At 35.5% G+C, this 18,931-nt stretch overlaps 3 protein-coding genes across 5 annotated transcripts; 1 reads left to right on the top strand and 2 right to left on the bottom strand.

Annotated features, from left to right (window-relative positions):
* Positions 309 to 5,095, top strand: LOC109714869 (2-methyl-6-phytyl-1,4-hydroquinone methyltransferase 1, chloroplastic). Its single transcript, XM_020239591.1, has 4 exons — positions 309 to 459; positions 653 to 1,313; positions 2,388 to 2,694; positions 4,665 to 5,095. The coding sequence occupies exons 2-4, from the start codon at positions 754 to 756 to the stop codon at positions 4,818 to 4,820; spliced, it is 1,023 nt and encodes a 340-aa protein (XP_020095180.1). The 5' UTR covers positions 309 to 459; positions 653 to 753; the 3' UTR covers positions 4,821 to 5,095.
* On the bottom strand, positions 5,586 to 11,377 carry LOC109714868 (peptidyl-prolyl cis-trans isomerase CYP63-like). 3 transcript variants are annotated; one of them, XM_020239588.1, is made up of 14 exons: positions 11,267 to 11,377; positions 10,635 to 10,739; positions 10,454 to 10,508; positions 9,842 to 9,930; positions 9,566 to 9,590; positions 9,437 to 9,475; positions 9,174 to 9,291; positions 8,671 to 8,831; positions 7,841 to 8,174; positions 7,655 to 7,737; positions 7,106 to 7,325; positions 6,680 to 6,997; positions 6,518 to 6,607; positions 5,586 to 6,208 (listed from the first exon to the last, which is right to left on the bottom strand). In XM_020239588.1, the coding sequence occupies exons 2-14, from the start codon at positions 10,710 to 10,712 to the stop codon at positions 5,854 to 5,856; spliced, it is 1,965 nt and encodes a 654-aa protein (XP_020095177.1). In that variant the 5' UTR covers positions 10,713 to 10,739; positions 11,267 to 11,377; the 3' UTR covers positions 5,586 to 5,853. The 3 variants fall into 3 exon arrangements, with proteins under 3 accessions (XP_020095177.1, XP_020095179.1, XP_020095178.1); XM_020239590.1 differs by having other exon boundaries at positions 7,841 to 8,171; XM_020239589.1 differs by having other exon boundaries at positions 10,635 to 10,716.
* LOC109715695 (stem-specific protein TSJT1) lies at positions 13,738 to 17,952 on the bottom strand. Its single transcript, XM_020240816.1, has 4 exons — positions 17,649 to 17,952; positions 14,928 to 15,168; positions 14,437 to 14,557; positions 13,738 to 14,332 (listed from the first exon to the last, which is right to left on the bottom strand). The coding sequence occupies exons 1-4, from the start codon at positions 17,873 to 17,875 to the stop codon at positions 14,145 to 14,147; spliced, it is 777 nt and encodes a 258-aa protein (XP_020096405.1). The 5' UTR covers positions 17,876 to 17,952; the 3' UTR covers positions 13,738 to 14,144.

Genomic DNA, 18,931 nt, shown 5'->3' with positions numbered 1-18,931 from the left:
TTCACCGTATTTAAAAATATATATATATATATATTACGAAAAAAATATAAGTATTGAAAAGGAAAAGAAGGGGAATATAAGTATAGAACACGATGAACCATTCACCGTGTTTGAACATGGTGAATGATTAATCGTGTTCAACTTAACACCGCTCCACCTTAAATGGCGCGGGGATAGAGCCAAATTTACAATTATAAATTTGATGGGCCTATTTGTAAAAAGAAAAATATGAGGGGGCCAAATGCAAAAAAACCCAAAAACAAAAGTTGAGGTCTCCTTTTCAGAATTTGCTATAGGTTAGGGATCTGCATACATTTTTACCCTCCAACAACTGCACTACTACATCTTACTCCGACAGCTCACTCCTAATCTGAAACAGCGAAAATTTCTGTGGAGAAAGAGAGCTTCTGCTTCTGCTTCTGCTTCTGCTTCTGCTTCTCTCGTCAAAATCCCAAATTGGTAAGCACTTCCTCCTCAAAAAAGCACTTTTTCCCCCTCTTTTCCTTTTTCTCTCTAAAAAAATCTCTCCTTTTTCCACCGAGGAAGAGGAGAGAAAGAGTTTCAAGCAAAAAGAAAAAAAAAAGGGGGTTTTGTCTCTCCTTCTTGTGCATTTGATTCATAGAACTCTAATAAAAAGCGCTTCTTTTTTCAGCTTGGTTTTGGGGTTTTGATCTGGTTATGCGCAGAAAAACTGCTCCTTTAGTGTAAAAATCGCTTCTTGGAGAAGTGGGGCACCTCTCTTTTGCTCCTCCCATGGCTTCTTCCATGCTCAATGGCGCTGAGGGGCTCAAGCTCACCGGGATGAGGAGCCCCCATGGTTTGGGCTCCATGAACTCCACTCTCCATGGGAAACCCCTCTCCAAGATGGGCTTAACCCCCTTCAATCTGAGAAAAGATGCTAAATTTGTGGCACCCAAATGTAGCCTCTCCTCTTCCAGGCCTGCATCTCAACCCAGGTTCATACAACACAAAAAGGAGGCGTTTTGGTTCTACAGATTCCTCTCCATTGTTTATGACCATGTCATAAACCCTGGGCACTGGACTGAGGATATGAGGGATGAGGCTCTGAAACCTGCTGATCTGTATAGTCCTAGGTTGAAGGTTGTGGATGTGGGTGGTGGGACCGGGTTCACCACTCTGGGGATCGTTAAGCACGTCGATCCGAAGAACGTCACCATCATCGACCAATCCCCGCATCAGCTCGCCAAGGCGCGGCAAAAGGAGCCGCTCAAGGAGTGCACTATAATGGAGGGGGACGCCGAGGATCTCCCGTTCCCGACCGATTCCTTCGATCGGTACATTTCCGCCGGAAGGTATTGCTCGGACCGTTTGATCGAGATATCGTATATTTCGAGTTCGCAAAAGTTTATGATAGGATTTTGTATATCCAGTTTCAGCAGCTGATATTCATAACATAGTTAGGTAATTCGAATTCGGCAAAAATTCGGTACGGATGTAATTCGAATAAAATTCATATCTTAAGTTTTAAATTCGTTGAAAAAATACGGCTTAAAAAAGGGATTCGCCAATTATTCGGATATGCGATTTATACAGAAATTATACGTTAACCAATTAATAATTCGGGATCAAAAATTCGGCTATTAAACTAAGCTTTTTTTTCTAGATTTATGCTACTCGCATACATAGTTATAAATTCTTAAGGATATAAAAAAGAGAGCTACAAAATAAAGTAGATTAAGTAAAAAAAGTAATAGCAAACTTTATTGTCGTCTCCATCTTCATCTTTTTTATGATCCACATATTTCAGAAGTTCATAAAATTTTTCAATAATTCGCGAATAATTCGGCAATAATTTGGAAAGGAATTTTATCCAAAAAAATTGCGCGTTTTTTTGGCTGAATAGTTCGACATACGTGAATTATTCGCGAATAATAAATCTAACCCAAAAATTCGCATATTATTCCGAATTTTTGGAGAATAAATTGCATACGGACCGTTTTATTCAGACCGTTTTATTCAGATTTCCAATAATTCGCGAATTAACAAACTATGGGATTTCATAAGATGGATACTTTTAGAAGTGAAAAGATTTGAGATCTAGGCCTTGGATTTTGGAAGTAAAAGATATTGCATTGTTCATCAAATTTGTGTTCTTTAAATTCATTCAGAAGCTCGACGCAGTAGAGTTTATTTGTAATTTAGAATGTCTACACACCATGTTGTCAGTTTTCTCTATTCATGTTTCCTTAGTTTGCGAAAGGTCAAAAGAAATGATGAATATTTTATGTTTTTTGTGCCGATTTTGATATTTTTAGGCCTCAAAAGTAATGCCTTGACCCATTAGATTCGAATATGTTGGTACTTCACCTAAAATTCTTCTTCTCTTCTCTTTGTTCTAATATTGTTGCTGTTCTTTCTCTCTCCAGTATCGAGTATTGGCCCGAGCCGCAACGCGGTATAAGGGAAGCATACAGGGTTCTGAGGCAAGGCGGAGTTGCCTGCGTGATTGGGCCCGTCTACCCGACGTTCTGGCTCTCGCGCTTTTTCGCCGACATGTGGATGCTCTTTCCTAAGGAGGAAGAGTACATCGAGTGGTTCAAGAACGCCGGGTTCAAGGATGTTCAATTGAAAAGGATTGGCCCGAAATGGTACCGCGGTGTTCGTCGGCACGGGCTTATCATGGGTTGCTCTGTGACCGGCGTGAAAAGGCAACCCGGAGATTCTCCTTTGCAGGTATTCCCGTTTATTTTTGGCTAAATGTTTTCTTTTCTAAGGATTAGCAAAGAAGTTAATCAACTTAAACAACTCGATTTCCAGGACTCTTTCGATCTGACGTGATCTAAGAGGGGTACGCGTATTTCTGTTTGCAAAAAACAGACATAGTGAAAAACAATTGGACATAGAACAACTGAATTTTGTTTAGCTGGATCTGAAATCATATTCCACTTTTTGTAGTTCTTATAGACTTGATAAAATTCTTGGATCGCTTTTTATCTCTAGCGCCTACCGTCTTATAGATATATTCACTATCGACAAATTGCGGCCACCTGTTGGTCTGTTAGGTATCTACTTATGTGTGTTGTTATTTTCAAGAATTTCCAGTGTTATGCTAGTTAAGAGTTGAGTAAAAAGTTAGCATATCAATAAATAAATGGTTTGGCTTGGCTCAGCTGAACGTCGAGTTGAAATTCACTTGGCTTAGGAATGAGACAAGCTAAAGCCTCAAATCAAGGCTCGGCTACTTTTGAAGCCATGTTGGTTATTTTTGAAATACGAGTAAACATGATTTGATTTGGTGGTCTACGGTTTCTCGAGTGGCTCATGAGCCAGGTATGAGTAAAATAAATGCCTTTCTTTGCTTACGCTGTGTATCATTTTGATGAGTATATTGTGGTTTCTGGTTTGATGTTTGACTTTGTGTATACTTCATGCAAGGATAGTGTAGGTTTATTCTTTTAGTGGTGTCAAACTTATTCTAGTTTGTAGGTTTTCCTGTTTGTCGTACCAAGGGTATTAAAAAAGAAAGGGAAAACTTCAAAAACCCCCCCTGTGGTTTCGTGCATTCTCACTTTGCTACCCTGTGGTTTAAAACGTATCAATTTACCCCCCTGTGGTTTCATTTTTATCTTTTCGGAAGCTTTTTCGTTAATATTTCGTTAAATTATATACAAGAAACTTCAGATAACCATCTATATTTATCGAATAGTCACTTTAGTATCCTTTAATTTTAACTTTGTCACTGATTTTAAAAAATAATAATAATAAAATTGATAACAAAAAGATAAAAACGAAACCACAAGGGGGCAAATTGATACGTTTTAAACCACAGGGTAGCAAAGTGAGAATGCACGAAACCACAGGGGGGGTTTTTGAAGTTTTCCCAAAAAGAAAAGTTCATCACATATTCACATTGCTCAAACTTTGTAGGAGGTGTTTGGATTAACTTTTTTGAGTTTGTAACATTACCAAATGCAAAGTATTTTATCGTTTACTCTTTTAAGTCGAGTTCTTGCTATTGAGGAATGGTGTATTTCCGTGAAGAACTAATTTCCATCAGGTATTGGAATGAGAAAATCCCCCCTCCCATGGTAATATGAGATGCCTATGTGTCTGGAATTAAGGCTTATTACGGATGTTACGAATCGATGAAACAAATGGCATGCATTTCATCCAAGGATAGTTTACAAATCAATGAAACGAATGCCTCGTTAGTGTAATAATCTGCAAGTTGAGCGGGGAACTCTAGAAGCCATAGTTTTATTGGTTATAAGGGCACGTTTGTTTCGTAAGTTTGGACCATTCGTCGTAAGTCACGAGTTTCCTGGTTTGGTTTGACGGAGTGGGGATGAACAGTGAGATTAGACTTTCGTTCACTGTTTCGCTGCTCAATTCCACAAAAGTGACAAAATTGACTTTCGGTCATAACCGAGTAAAATCGCCGCCAAAGTTCGTCCTTTATTGATTATTTGCCATGACTCATGGATTAGTTCTTCCTAACCTGAATTCAAGTGCAAGGAAATGCAGTTAATGTTTCTCAATGTTCCTAGTCTTTGCAGACCCTCAATAGCAAATGATGATGTCGGCACTAAACACCAGTAAACCAACGAAAAATTCTACATCTGTTACTGATTTTCCTTTTCATTTTCTTGTGTTGTTAAATTTGTTGGAAATCACCTAAACTGTTCGGTTTAATCTTTTTGTAGCTTGGTCCGAAGGCTGAGGACGTTGAGAGGCCCGTGAATCCGTTCTCCTTCCTGCTGCGCTTCGTCTTGGGCAGCATCGCAGCGACGTACTTCGTGCTAGTGCCGATTTACATGTGGATAAAAGACCAGATTACGCCGAAAGGCATGCCCATCTGAGAGGAGGAGACGAATGCAGGGAAGATCAGGAAATGTTGATGATGATCAAACTACGAATGTACTCGTGTTTTAGGATCTTTTGTAATAATCAGGCTCTTTTGTAATAATATCGTAATTAGTCTTGTTTCGCTGTGTTGCTTGGATTTAGATTTCCTTGTATTTTCCCCCTTGTGCTTTTACTATCCTGAAACAGAACTTGTTGGTCATTTCGGTGGCGGCGAAGATGTATTTGCTTGAAGAAATTCAAAACTGCATTCCTTGTTTGGTGCTGTTGCTGTTTGTTTGTTCATGTAAGCACAAACTTTTTTTGTCTCCAGGAACACTTCATAAAACCAAACAACCAAAGAAGAGCTACTGCAAATCTTTTGTTTCATTGCTGAACATAGCTGCAGATGTATAGAATGAGAGCAATACACAGTTCCGCTGCTACACTACATCGGCGGTAAACGAACTACAAGCATGAATGTAGCTTCTTTATACCAAAAATAGTTCAGTTAGTTTGCAGTGTCACTCAATATCAGAGGTGGTTTATGTGAATTTACCTGATGATGATTGCCTCTTTTAGGAATAGATGAGTAAAAACAGGTTTTCCAGATCAGAGTTTTATTATTACACATCAAGCTCACTAAAGTTTTAGAGAAGGTAACAACAATATGAAGTAATTTAGACTCACATACACAATAATTTTGAATACCTTTTAAGACCACAAACACAATAATTTTGAGTTCCAACATTGAATTGAACAAAGTCTCAAAAAGCATAATGTTGTTGCAAGCAAATTGATACCACTGAGAAATGAGCATAATTCATGACAACAATATCTGCTGTATCATTGTGTATGTCATTTTTCATTCTTCAACATCATTCCAAGACAATACTAAGGGAAAAAGGACAACCCATTAAACATAAACATAAAACAAAGCAAAATTCCGAACCGAAAATAGGTTTACCTTACTGAGTCAGTACACAAGTACAAGACAATATATAGAGAGAGATAATCAAAACCTTCGCGGTAGTCAAACTCAAAACATAGCTAACCATTAGGGCTCCCATCTCCATACGAAACCAAACCAGCGTTTCCAGCAGGACTACTCGACCTGGAACTGCTCCGAGATCTCCGATTTCTCGTATTCTCCCTTTTGACCGAACCCCGAATGGGAGATCGGGATGCTGAAGAACCCCGACTCTTTGACCTAGATCGCGACCTTTCTTTTGAAGGGCGCTTGATGTCTTGTGTGTCGAGACGAGATTGGAGTCTTTCGCTAATAGCGGGCCTACGATAATCTCTCGGGCTTCGGCTACGTCTCGGGCTCGGGCTGCGGTCCCTCCCTCGGCCGCGGCGGCCCATGGGGCTGGTTGAAATGCTCCTGCTTCGTCCCCTTCGGTATCTAAAATATCAGTTTGGTCAAATATATGATTGCCATTAATAAAACAGATTAGCAAAGCTTACAAACAAAAACAAACTCCACATAAATTCGGCATTGTTCAGTAGTCACATAAAATATAAATACCAATACCCAACGGGGGCTTTCGGTTATTATTTTTCCTTTTTCCTTTTCGTATACAAATAGAAAGAAGTCAAAAATCTTCAATTAGAAATTAAAAAAAAATGAAATAATGCGAGTAATGGCAGGTTATGAATATATCATACATCAAACAAAGCCAATAAAATTTGAGAGAGAGAGAGAGAGAGAGACCTCGTTGGACTACCACCCCTGCTAACCCTTGAAGCACCATAATATCTCCTTGCCGGTGACCGCTCAGAGTAATTTCGATACCTCCCATAACTGTAGGCAAGGAAAACTAAGCTCAGCATTAATGGAACATCAATCTAACGAACGAGAAAGAGTAAAAATTACCTATTCCGATAACCTTCTCTTTCATATCTTCCTGTATAATTACGGGAGCGAAAGGGCAAGCGTTCCGGCGACGGTGTCCGATATTTACGCACAAAAGCGTACTGCTGCGTGAATCCACGTCCCTTTCTTACTCTCTTTGGATGACCATCGGGCGAAGGGCTTTTTCGTAAATCTCGTTCACGATTTAATGCAGGCTCAGAAGCCTTATTCAAGGGAATCCTAGATGGACTCCTTGAATGGCCGTCCATTCTTCGGATCTTGTTTTCATTTGCAGCAGCTCTAACCGGGCTTCTCCTTGAACTACCACTTGGGCCCTCCCTGCAGTTATTCAAATTAATCCCTTTGGTAATCGACTATTGAAAAGTGGTGAGAGCATCAGAGAAGTACAAAGGATACCGTAGTAAAGTGCTAATTAAGAAATGAAACCTGAATTTGCTCGATTTATCTTCAGAATCAGAACGTTGATTTGCAGCTTCGTCAGATCTCGCTTCCAAGCCATTATTATTCTCTCGAGCATGGCCAACTTTTTGCAGGAATTTTCCCTCATTTAATTCAGTAGCCTCAGTAGTCCTTTTTTCATCTTTCTTTGGCTCTTCCATTGCTGCAACTTTTTCCAAGACCGGTGAAGTGGATTTATCTCGACCTTCTACACATATACATGGAATTGAGAATTAAAATTACTCGTATACTTGAAATTGGTCCGACACTTAAAAAACATAGTATGCTAAAGACATAACTATATAACAATTAGAAAAGTTAGTGCCACAACTTAAAAACTCTTAACAATATTCCAATCAATACCCTGAAGAATTTTTATGCAAGAGAATTACGTAGTAGTGATGAAAAAAAAAATAAAAAATCTCACAAAAGCAAGGAAGTCACAACAAGGTAGCAACAATATACTAACATTGATTCAAAATATAATAAGAATCAATCGACCATAAATATAACATTATAAAGATGTAGATTTCTTACTGGTTGGACGGTCAGCTTCTCCACTGTCGGGGCTACTGCTTCTGGTACTTCCGCTCTCAGAATCACTAGAACTCTCCGAGCTCCTGTGCATTATGCGAAAGCAACACATCACACAAACATACTATTAAATACAAACCAAAGTACAATACTTTTCTTTTATGCAGTCCGCTAGAATCAACAACACACCATTTTGACTTCCTCTTTGATCTTCTATTATGTCTACTCGGTCTCTTATCTCTTCGGCGGCCCCTTTTTCTTTTCTTGTCCTTTTTGGATGTTTTCTTTCTCCTCTTATGTCTACGATCACTGGAGGAGCTAGTCTCTGATGATGAGTCTGAATCCGAGTCTGAATCCGAATTACTCTCAGAGGAATAGGACTCTGAATCAGAACTATAAGAGCTATGTGAATCAGAAGATTTGTATCTTCTCTTTTTCTTCTTCTTATCGGTTACATCTCTTTTTCCTCTTACTCTCTCATCATCATCAGAATTACCCTTCGATCTATTTAGCTTCTTTTCTGCTGGAAAATAGTGTGTTAAAAATTGGAATGAAAATACTGAATGTTCAAACACACTTCTAGGAGATAAAAATGTATTGAATTTACCTGAACTATAGAGCATTCTGAACTTGGCACCTAAACTTTAAAAAATTTTGATTTTTATACCTAATGTTACAGCTTTTCGGGGTTTAACTTCCTCTCCGGAGAACTATATAATATTCTTTAATCCAAGGAAGAAAACAAATTCTGACTCACTTGACAAAATATTTTTAACTTCTTAAACTAAATCTACTAATCTCTAACCGAAGTTGAAAAAAATCTGAATCACTTGACAAAATATTTTCAACTTCTTAAACTAAAACTACTAATCTGTAACTGAAGTTGAACAGGATCTTTTCAAATAATAAGTAATGAAAAGTTCAGTAGTAATATCAAAATCTTCGAAGTTTAGATATCAATTACAAAATGAGCTGATGTAACATCTACACCTGTTTACCCTTTCTAGAACAAGATTTACCTTTCTCTGTTCCACGTGAAATTTGAGTCTTACTACCAGAAACTTCGCCACAATCTACGATCTTTACAAGACAAAGAGGTTTCCCAGTGTCTGAACCTTGGGCTTCTAGCTTCGTTAGCAAGGCCATTCCACTCACCACCTTCCCAAAAACAACATGTTTACTGCAAAAGTAAATTACAACTTCAACAATAAATCAACTTATGTAAGTAATTAGTAGCGAAAGAGAAAACGGAGACAGGTGGGAGCCCAAAAATAAAAAGCTTCTCCAAGAAACAGAAATTTTACACTAGATTTAGATGTATTTATTTAAGCTATCAGACAGTCCGATAAGATTAAACAGTAGAGAACAAGCATTATTCGATAAAAGTTTTTAGCATAACAACAACCAAAAAATCAAATTGATTAGCTTGCTTAGAAAGTGATGAGCAAGGGAATGTTGAAGTGTTAAGTTTTAAGAAACAAAGCATCAAAAGGAAAAGAAGGTTGAAAAATGAAAGTGCTACCCATCAAGATGTGGTGTTCCCCTGAAGGTGATGAAGAATTGCGATCCATTAGTGTTTGGTCCAGAATTTGCCATGGACAGAACACCGGGTCCATCATGTTTCAGCTTGAAGTTCTCATCTACAGTATAAGAGAAATATATGCATATATCAACTACAAACCAAAACATAACAAAACTTCAAAAGAAATTGCTACAAATTGATTTCAATGTAATAATCAAATCTTTCAAGGAGATAATTTTGATAATTATAGAGAAACAGTCGACCTGGAAATTTTCCACCATATATACTCTCTCCACCACTTCCTGGAAATAGCAGATAATGTTGAGCTTTTTAAAGTATAGACAGCAAGAAGTCAAGTGAAAGAAGAAGCCTGGACATTATTGAAGCAATACCATCTCCTTTTGAAAAATCACCACCCTGAAGAGAGAAAGCATTCGTCAATAATCCTTCTAAACTAGAAGTTAAGGAATAGAGTACGACTAATTAAGTTTCGGAGATAAAGTCTTTAGCGATTAACTGATGATGAATATTGCTGTGTTGTAGTACACATTACTACACAAGTTAAAACCTTAATCATTTTAACGGACAAAAAAAAAATCAGTGAATTATTCACAACTAGAATTAAAAAGGAATGTTGTATCTCAAAGCTAACTCGAACAGTGACAAACCTGGGCAACAAATCCTTGTATGATGCGATGAAAATTTGATCCCTTGAAATGTAGTGGTTTCTGTGTAGATGCTCCAATTCCTTTCTCTCCTACATGGATAGTCGAAAACCATTAATATGATATAGTAATTCAAAATGTATATAAAAAATACGAGAAAATAGAAAACTATACAAAAAGGAATTAATAGTCTAACTCAACTGCAGGAAAAAAAAAACAAGCAATGGGCGTGCTAATCAAGTTAAGCATTGTTCAATAAGAAAACCACTGGATAAGCAAACAAACAATTCTACCACAAATACAAGTATGATGCCTTTGTTATTATAACTTTATCGAGCTTCACATGAGTAATTACTTTCTACAAGTTAAAGAGCAAGCCTCAATATTCAAATAGCCCTGCTGGTCCTTAGTGACAACCAAGATCTCATCAGTTACACAATATACTCTTCATCCAAATTTCTAAGTCCAAATGAAACTGTTTGTCGAATGTTCACAGCATACTTAAAGGTGTGTTAACCCTTGCTAGCATAATCCATTGGTAAATACAAGCACATAAATAAGATGATAAAGACCCAAATCCAAAACTCCGTATCTCCAGGAGTAGATAAACAGTACCTGTACAAAGCGCTCGAAAATTCTCTGCAGTTTTTGGGACAATATCTGAGAAAAGCTACACACGAAACATTGTAAGTTATCACCGAGAACTAGTTAAGACTCTTGGTAGAGACAATCAAAGCTAAAAATAAGGTGAAGGGACAAAAATACTATATCACAGTAAAATTATTCAAAATAACACCTCAAATGTGATTCTCTCGGCGCGGCCTCCATCGATTGATATGTCGAGAAACACGAGCGGGTTCAGCTTCTTTGCCATTTTCCTTCAATGCAACAAGCCACAATTCTATAAAAGCACTATAATTATTATTATTATTATTTTCCCTCAAAGAAACACAAAAAGGCTTAGTGATCCACCAATATTACAAAATCCAAGAAATCAATCCAGGGACGAGCAATAGGAAGATTATAGTCCTATTAAAAAAAATCCATAATAATCCCCAGAAACCTCAAAACTAGGTTAGATCACCCTGATATCAATCCATATGAATCTTTATAAAAAACAAAATAGTAAATTCACAACAACAAAACCTAGTGGATTATTGCCCAAAAAACTGATAAAAATGTCATCTTTAGAAAGAAAAAAAAAATAGAAATATACGGATATCAATCCATATGATTCTTTTTTTAAATAATTGTAAGTTCACAACAAGAAAACCTAGATTCTTTGTTACTGCCTCCAAAAAAAAAGGATTTTTTCCGGACAAAACTGATAAAAGTGACATCTTCGGAAATATAATGCCATAATCAAAGATCTAGAAATATAACAACCCACTAAAATGTTAGAGAAAAATCTAATAGTGCGTTACGAACCTGATCGAGGATTCAAGGGTTAGGGTTACTCTCGAGGGAGAGGAGAGTCTTCGCCCAGGGGTTTTTAGGGTTTTCTTGGGGCCGAGGGATATGAATTATGAGCACGAGAGAGAGAGAGAGAGAGAGAGAGAGAGAGAGTATGTGGGTTGCAAAGCGGGTACGATTATGGGTTTAGGGTGGTTAGATCCAAAATCCACTAAGAGCTAGTTTGAAATTTTGAAACATGCACCAATAAACTTTTTATATTTATTTTTGAAAAAAAATCAAATACCACCCTAACGTTTCGCACTTTCGTACTTTAATACCTTATAGTTTAAAATATTATATTTATTTTTGAAAATACTTCAAATACCGCCCCTATATTTTCGTGCTTTCTCACTTTAATACCTTATAGTTTAAAATATATTACTTTAGTATCTCATGGTTTCGCTTTTTTCTTTCTGTTATTCTCTTTGTTAATTTTTTTATTACACCAGTGATAAAGTTAAAACCACAAATTACTAAAGTAAAAAATTTGAAAGACCATAGGATACTAAAGTAAATATTTAATAAATCATAGGTGGAATATCTGAAATCTTTTGTATATGATTTAACGGAGAGTCAACGAAAATGCTAATAGAAAGAGAAAAATGAAACCAAAAGGAACTAAAGTGATACACTTTAAACTATATGATACTAAAGTAAAAAAGTGCGAAACCACGGGGATAGTATTTGAAATTTATCTTTTATTTTTCTAGCTTGATTTAGAGACTTAACATTTTTGTAGTCTAAATTGCATTATTAACGAGCACTCTGTTTGGGATTGTTTGGTTCCCATAATCTGTAATGAGAATTTATTACAAATTATTCTTTTATCTTATTAACATGGAGGTGGTGGATATCTTTTATTTTTGAAAGCGTAAAATCTAAAAATATTTTCAAAATCATTTTAGAAGAATTGAACCCCCATAATAACTCTCTCTAAGTAAGCGGGAGTCAACTTTGTTCCAGGGCGATTGAAAAAAGGCCCTTTTATTTTTTTCTTTCAATATCTAAATTCTGAATTCAAATTCTAAACACGAATTTGAAATCACATTTCAATTTGTGAATCTAAATTTGTTCAAATTATAACTACTTTCTTAACAAAACAATAGCAACAAAAACTAGCTACTCCAGTTCCAATTACTTGGAAGATTTTACCATTCCATTTCTCATTCCAATTCGATTCATTTTGATTTCAATTCTGTTCCTCATTTTGAACTAAACATGCTCTAAAATCATTACAAGATCACAATAACAATGACTTCTCTAAATGGTTATATTCTTAAAATTTTGAAGGAATGCCTTTTGCTAAACCCTCTTTCAAAAATCACAGCTCAGGTAAGACAATAAAATCCCAACTCCATGTATAAGTCAACAATGTTCAACAAAGTTTAAATAAACTTCATGTTTGTTGCACTTCCTGCAGCTTACTTCACTCACATATTGGGCATTTGGATTTGACGAATTTCTAGATCCAACGTAACTTAAGTGCACTGATATATGAATTTTTTTGAAATGTGATTATTTTTTTGTTGTTTGTTTTGATATAACTCGTATTAGTTTGAAAGTTGAATTCAATATCTTCTTCTGTTTGTTTTGGTGTAATTTGATGCCGGTAAAATTAATTTTTCAAGTTCTATTATTTATTTTAATGTAAGTGAATTTCGTTATTTTCTAAGTATAATGATAAACTTACCCTCCATAAAATTTAATCTATTAAATAATTAATTCTCATATTATTATTCGAAAATAATCTTAACCCATTGATAAACTTCAAATACCACCCCTTGATTTCGCACTTTCTCATTTTAGTACCATGTGGTTTAAAATGTATCAAGTTAGTGTTATGTGATTTCATTTTTATCGTTTCTTCAGCTTTTCTATTAATATTTCGTTAAATTATATACAAAAAGCTTCAGATACCTTATCTAGATTTATCGAATATTCATTTTAATATCCTTTGATTTTAACTTTGTCACTGATTTAGCAAAAAAAATTAGTAAAATTGATAATAAAAAGATAAAATTGAAACCACAGAGTACTAAATTAATACACTTTAAACTATAGGATACTAATGTAAGAAAGTATGAAACCACAAAGTGATATTCAAAGTTTTTTCTAAAAATAACTCAAAGAGTTTAGATTTTCATATATAATAATTTATTATATAGAGAAAATTGATGTAGTGAAACTTAAATTTGGTACTCTAAGACAAAACTTAAGTTACATTATTTTTTTGACTTAACCAATAAAACGAACGCCGACAGTGATGTAACTTAAATTCCACCCGTAGTCCACTCACACCAAACCAAAAAGCCCCAATAGTGTGCTTACCAAAAATAAAAAAGCAGCTTCCTTCACACACAGAAATACCATTAAAGATAGATGGTGTACATGTGCTTCAGCCACAAATACTCTTTTTCTTCTAAACACTACTCCAGAATAGAAACTAGGACATAAACAAAAGTAGTTCTAGCATTAACTTCACACCATGTCTCTAACAACAATCCAAGAACATATATTTTTACAATAAGGAAAATCAGATACAGTAAAACAAAGCCGGGTGCTTTGTTTAACAAAAAGACCTTAAATTCAACCCAAACACAAACACCAGATAACAGTTAAAGTTGAATCCACACCACCGATGCCCGCCTTATCTAACTCTTTAAGCCATAATTAAAAGAACATTTATTTACCTCTGGGGGAAATCCAACAGATAAACACAAAGCCGGGTACTTTATTTAAGGAACTTAAAAGCGCACAACATCTTAGGAGAAAGTTAAATTCACGCCATCGATGCCCGCCGATCAAATCCCAAACCATACTAGTAGTGCGGTCAGAAGATGCTTATCAGAAATCAGAACTGCGAAGCCCAATTCGCAGCACTCCCGACCCTGGGAATGCTCGAGTCCTTCTTGGTCCCGGCATCAACCTTGTAGGTAGCACCGCATACCTCTCCTTTGCTGTCGACCCTCGGCACGGGCTTCACCTCGCTTAACGGATGCTCGAAACTCTGCAGTCCCCCCGAGGTCGTGAAGAAGCAACCTAATTGAATCATAAACAAAAAGGATATGAGTATTTTAAAGACGAAAAGAGGGCGAAAAGCATAAAGAGCGCACGCTAAAGACTGATTTGTTGTTGAGCGTTACCTTTGGGGAACTGAGCGAAGGATTTTCCACAGCTCTTTTTCATGACGTCCTCGTCATTGGAGAGTACAAGACGGCCTTCCGAATCGGTTCCCCAGAAGAGCGGCACGCTGCCATCAGCATCCTGCAACGAGTTGCCGAAGATGCGTTAGCTAGCTCAAACTATCAGCGATAATCAGCAGACAAACAGAACAAGAAAAGATGCCACCTTTTCAGAAATTTTATACAAGTGATTTAGATCTTTCTGTCATTAACATTCAATTAATTTAGTACATAGCTATGAATGATTTGAGATATATATCTAACGGTACCATTCACTATTGACAAAATATTACTGTTGGCATATCTACGTCTTCAAAGTTTTTCAGCTTTTGTGTCAAGAATTATCACACGGCGTGTGCAAAACATGACATTCATAAGACCTTCGACCACTTTACTACATAGTTAATTTTGTTTTGTTTTGTTTTTTTTTTTGACTCCAAAGAGTTACTTACAGCAGCAATGAAGGCATTCTTCGTCGAGCCATCAAAGAGAACGAAGGCGAATTTTCCATTAAAATCTCTCACAACATGGTCCGCAGGATAAGGTCCCCTGTCCCTTAATGTTCTATAAGCTTCAATTACTATATTAACCTCAGTTGCAGTTTTGTTCAATCCATACTGTTGCTTCAGTGGAGCAATATTCGTAATGTGCCCTTGGAACAAACAGAATATATCATCTACAGCAGCAAATAACCTGCACAGGCACATAGAAGAAGTTCAGAGAAAATTGGAAAAGGAAAAAATTGTAGCCCATATTACATATGATAACTCAGTGAGATTATAAAAAAAAAGTAGGGGGAAACCCATAGATGAAACTGTTTATAAATGGCATGTATAGAAATGCACAAGATTAATCTCAAGGATTTATTAAAAAAAAAAAACTTATTAGGAGTGTAGATGTGGAAATAATCCTACACCATAACATTACATCTTAAACAGAGATATGGCTCAATTTAAAGGGTGGTCTCTCCTAATCATGCAATACTAGTTGCTTTCCTACAGCAGCGCAAATCCGAACAACAATCGATGATTCTTTACATAGAATGAAACAGAAGCAAAAAGAAAAAGGACAATAATTAAGAAAGGAGGAAGCTAAGAAATGACGCGAATCAAATAGAATTTGAGAACAAGTTTAATTACTTTCCTACCGTTCTCCGTCGAATATATAAACTAAGAAAAAACCGCTATCTGACAGCTTAAGCTTTTAGAAAATAGGGAAAACTTCAAAAACCCCCCCTGTGGTTTCACACTTTTTCATTTTAGTACCCTATGGTTTGAAGTGTATCAAGTTAGTACCCTGTGGTTTTTCACTTTATCACTTTAGTATCCTGTGGTTTAAAATGTATCAAGCTAGTACCCTGTGGTTTTGCACTTTATCACTTTAGTACCCTGTGGTTTCACACTTTATCACTTTAGTACCTTGTGATTTAAAAAACTATAGGGTACTAACTTGATACAAAATTAAAACCACAGGGTACTAAAGTGATAAAGTGCAAAACCATAGGGTACTAACTTGATACACTTTAAACCACAGGGTACTTAAGTGATAAAGTGAGAAACCACGGGGTACTAACTTGATACATTTTAAACCACAGGGTATTAAAGTGAAAAAAATTGAAACCACAAGGGGGGGTTTTGAAGTTTTCCCTAGAAAATAATGATTATTTTCCATTCCTTTATACGATATCAGAGCATGAGGACCTGAGTTGCAGACTCCCAACATAATCAATTTCCTCTCATTTAATTTATGCGCACGTCTCAGACCTATCAAAATGTCTCAAATCCAGATGTTAAGGAGAGTGTCGAATATATAAGCTAGAAACAACGTTTTTTTGACAACCTAAGCTTTTGGAGAATAATGATTGCTTCATGTTCTTCAACACACTCATCCTTCTACTCTATGGATAACACAACAAACAGCAAAATAAGATAATGCTCCTATCCTGATCCAAAAGAAAAGAAAATACAAAGGCTGATTGTGTGCCATCTTAAGAGTTAAAACCATGATTTTCTTTTATCTCCTTCCAAAGTTAATTTTTTCCCCCAACCAGGTGATCAGATATTAATTGGCTAATTGCAAAGTAATATGTTACTTACTTAATCTTGTGTGAGAACAGGAATGGATCCCATACAAGTCCTTACTCTGGCTATTTCTATTTCCAGGTTTAATTACAATGTACCTTTTTCCGGGTCATGGATCACTGATTCAACCAATGTGATACTAAAAAATATATATCCTAGATGTAGTATACTATACGTTGTTATATAATTAAAAAAATAATTTTATACAGGTCTCTGCAAATATAGTAAATTATAAATATATCTCTATAAATTTCAACTTTCATATATTGTCCCTATAAAAGTCCTAATATTTTTCAAATATATCGCTCTAGTTTGTTATCGTTAAAACACTATTTATTTTATAAGTGAAATGACATTTTTGGCATAACAAATGTGTCCCTCCAAAAGTCCCAACTATTAATTAAAGAGAGATAAAAAGGTCAACTCATCTCATTAACTAACTAAGGTTAAATATTTTACCCATGGTTAACTAATTTTTTCTAAAAAATCCTAACAGCAGGGGACATAGTTGAAAACACATAAAAGTTGAATTTTGTAGGATTATATTTGTAATTCACTGTATTTGTAGTAACCCTGTATGAAATTAACCCTTAAAATATATATATATAAAAACTAATGGCTATTTCTCAAATTATGAAAATGAAAATTTAAAATAAAGAGAAATCTCTTATAAAACCGGTTCGATTCGCCGGCTCATTGGTTGAACTACCGGTCTGAACAGGTCAAAGCGGGTTTATGCTGATCCGATCTTATGAATTGAGACGAACCAGTTTGGGTCACGATCTGATCGGTCGAACCAGTTTGGGCACTGGGTCACGGATAGACAAAGTTTTTTTTTTTTAATAAATACTACACACTTATAAATAGAAAAAAAAAATTCTCTTATCATCTCAATTACATCTTAAAAGAAAAAAAAAAAAAGAGAAGCATTCCTTGATCATCTCCAAAATACCCAAAATTTCCACCAAAAACATACCTAAAAATGGCGAAAAATCCCACTTACAACATCAAAAAAAAAAGAAGAAGAAGAAAACGCATCTGATTACCTTCTTTTTCCTAGATTAACGAAAAAAAAAAAACCCTAGAAATTACCTCGGGAGGAGAGGGCTTTGCATATCCGAGGAGTACGCGATGACCCCCGAGGATCCCAAGTTCACCGTCACCGCCCCCTCCCGCGTTGCCGTGAAGTGCTGCACCGCCGCCGCCGCCGCCGCCGCCGCTCCGCCGCCTCCGGCGACGGCGCCGCCCTTCTCCGCCGCCTCCGGCCCCCACAGTCCCTCGGGGCTCTTCGCCACCGTCCGATCGAACACCGCCAACATCCTCTACCGTCCGATCCCTCGACTCAGATCTCTATCTCTCTCTCTCTTTCTCTCTTTCTCTCTCTCAACGAAATAACGATCGTGATCTAATTCCAAGCGAAAGGCCATTTATAGTAGTTTATGTTCCTAAAATGCCCTTAGGAGTTGGATAATATTACTGGGGAAGGACATTTCGGGTGAAGGAAAGTATGGGGGAGGAGAGAAGGGTAAAAGAGGAAATCAAAGCAAAAGTTTCGACGGTACGTAAACGTCGCAGGACATGTACTAATGTATTAAGTAGATTTTTATTTTATTTTTTAAATTCATTTTACTTTTGTTTATATTCATCTTTACTTTTGAGATATTTACATCTTTATAATTTAATTTAAATTTTCTCATAAATTAATTTATTTTCACAGAGATGTGATATATATATATATATATATAATATATATTCATGCAAAGCAATAAAATTATAAATTTATGACTAAAAATTTTAATTATTAAATTTTATATTTTAAAAAATAAACTATTCTGTTCTTACATAAATTTTTTAAATATATTTTATACTATTTATTATTAAAAATCTATAAAAACTACTATTTTACAAGGGCCTTTATTTTAGGATTAGTTGTATTTTTAATCCCTGCAATAGAATTATTAATTTATTCTTACAAAACTTTACTTGGTAAATAGATTATTTATATTTTTCAATAAAATAACTATTTCTTCTTTTGTTAAATATCTTTTTTAATGTATTTTATTTTATTTTTATTTCTAATATTGTTGCACTAAATTTTCATAAACTGCGAATTATAAATTCAGAAAAATAAAAAATTAGTAACTAAAAATAAATAATAATTTTTGTCAATTAATAATAAAAAATTAATTATAGAGTATAAAGTTTACACTCCTGCACTGAAAAATTTACAGATCTATTTTGAATTAATAATAAAAAATTAATAAAACCAGCATGAAAATATTAATATTTGGATAGCCAAGTGTATAAGATTTATATAATTTTTTAGGGTATTTAGGTAGTATTATTTATTTAAAATAAAACTAAAATTAATTAAA

Source organism: Ananas comosus, linkage group 9 (assembly GCF_001540865.1).
Source record: "Ananas comosus cultivar F153 linkage group 9, ASM154086v1, whole genome shotgun sequence".
Classification (NCBI taxonomy): Eukaryota; Viridiplantae; Streptophyta; class Magnoliopsida; order Poales; family Bromeliaceae; genus Ananas; species Ananas comosus.
The sequence above is the reverse complement of the archived record's forward strand: the minus strand, read 5'-3'. Positions and strand labels throughout refer to the sequence as shown.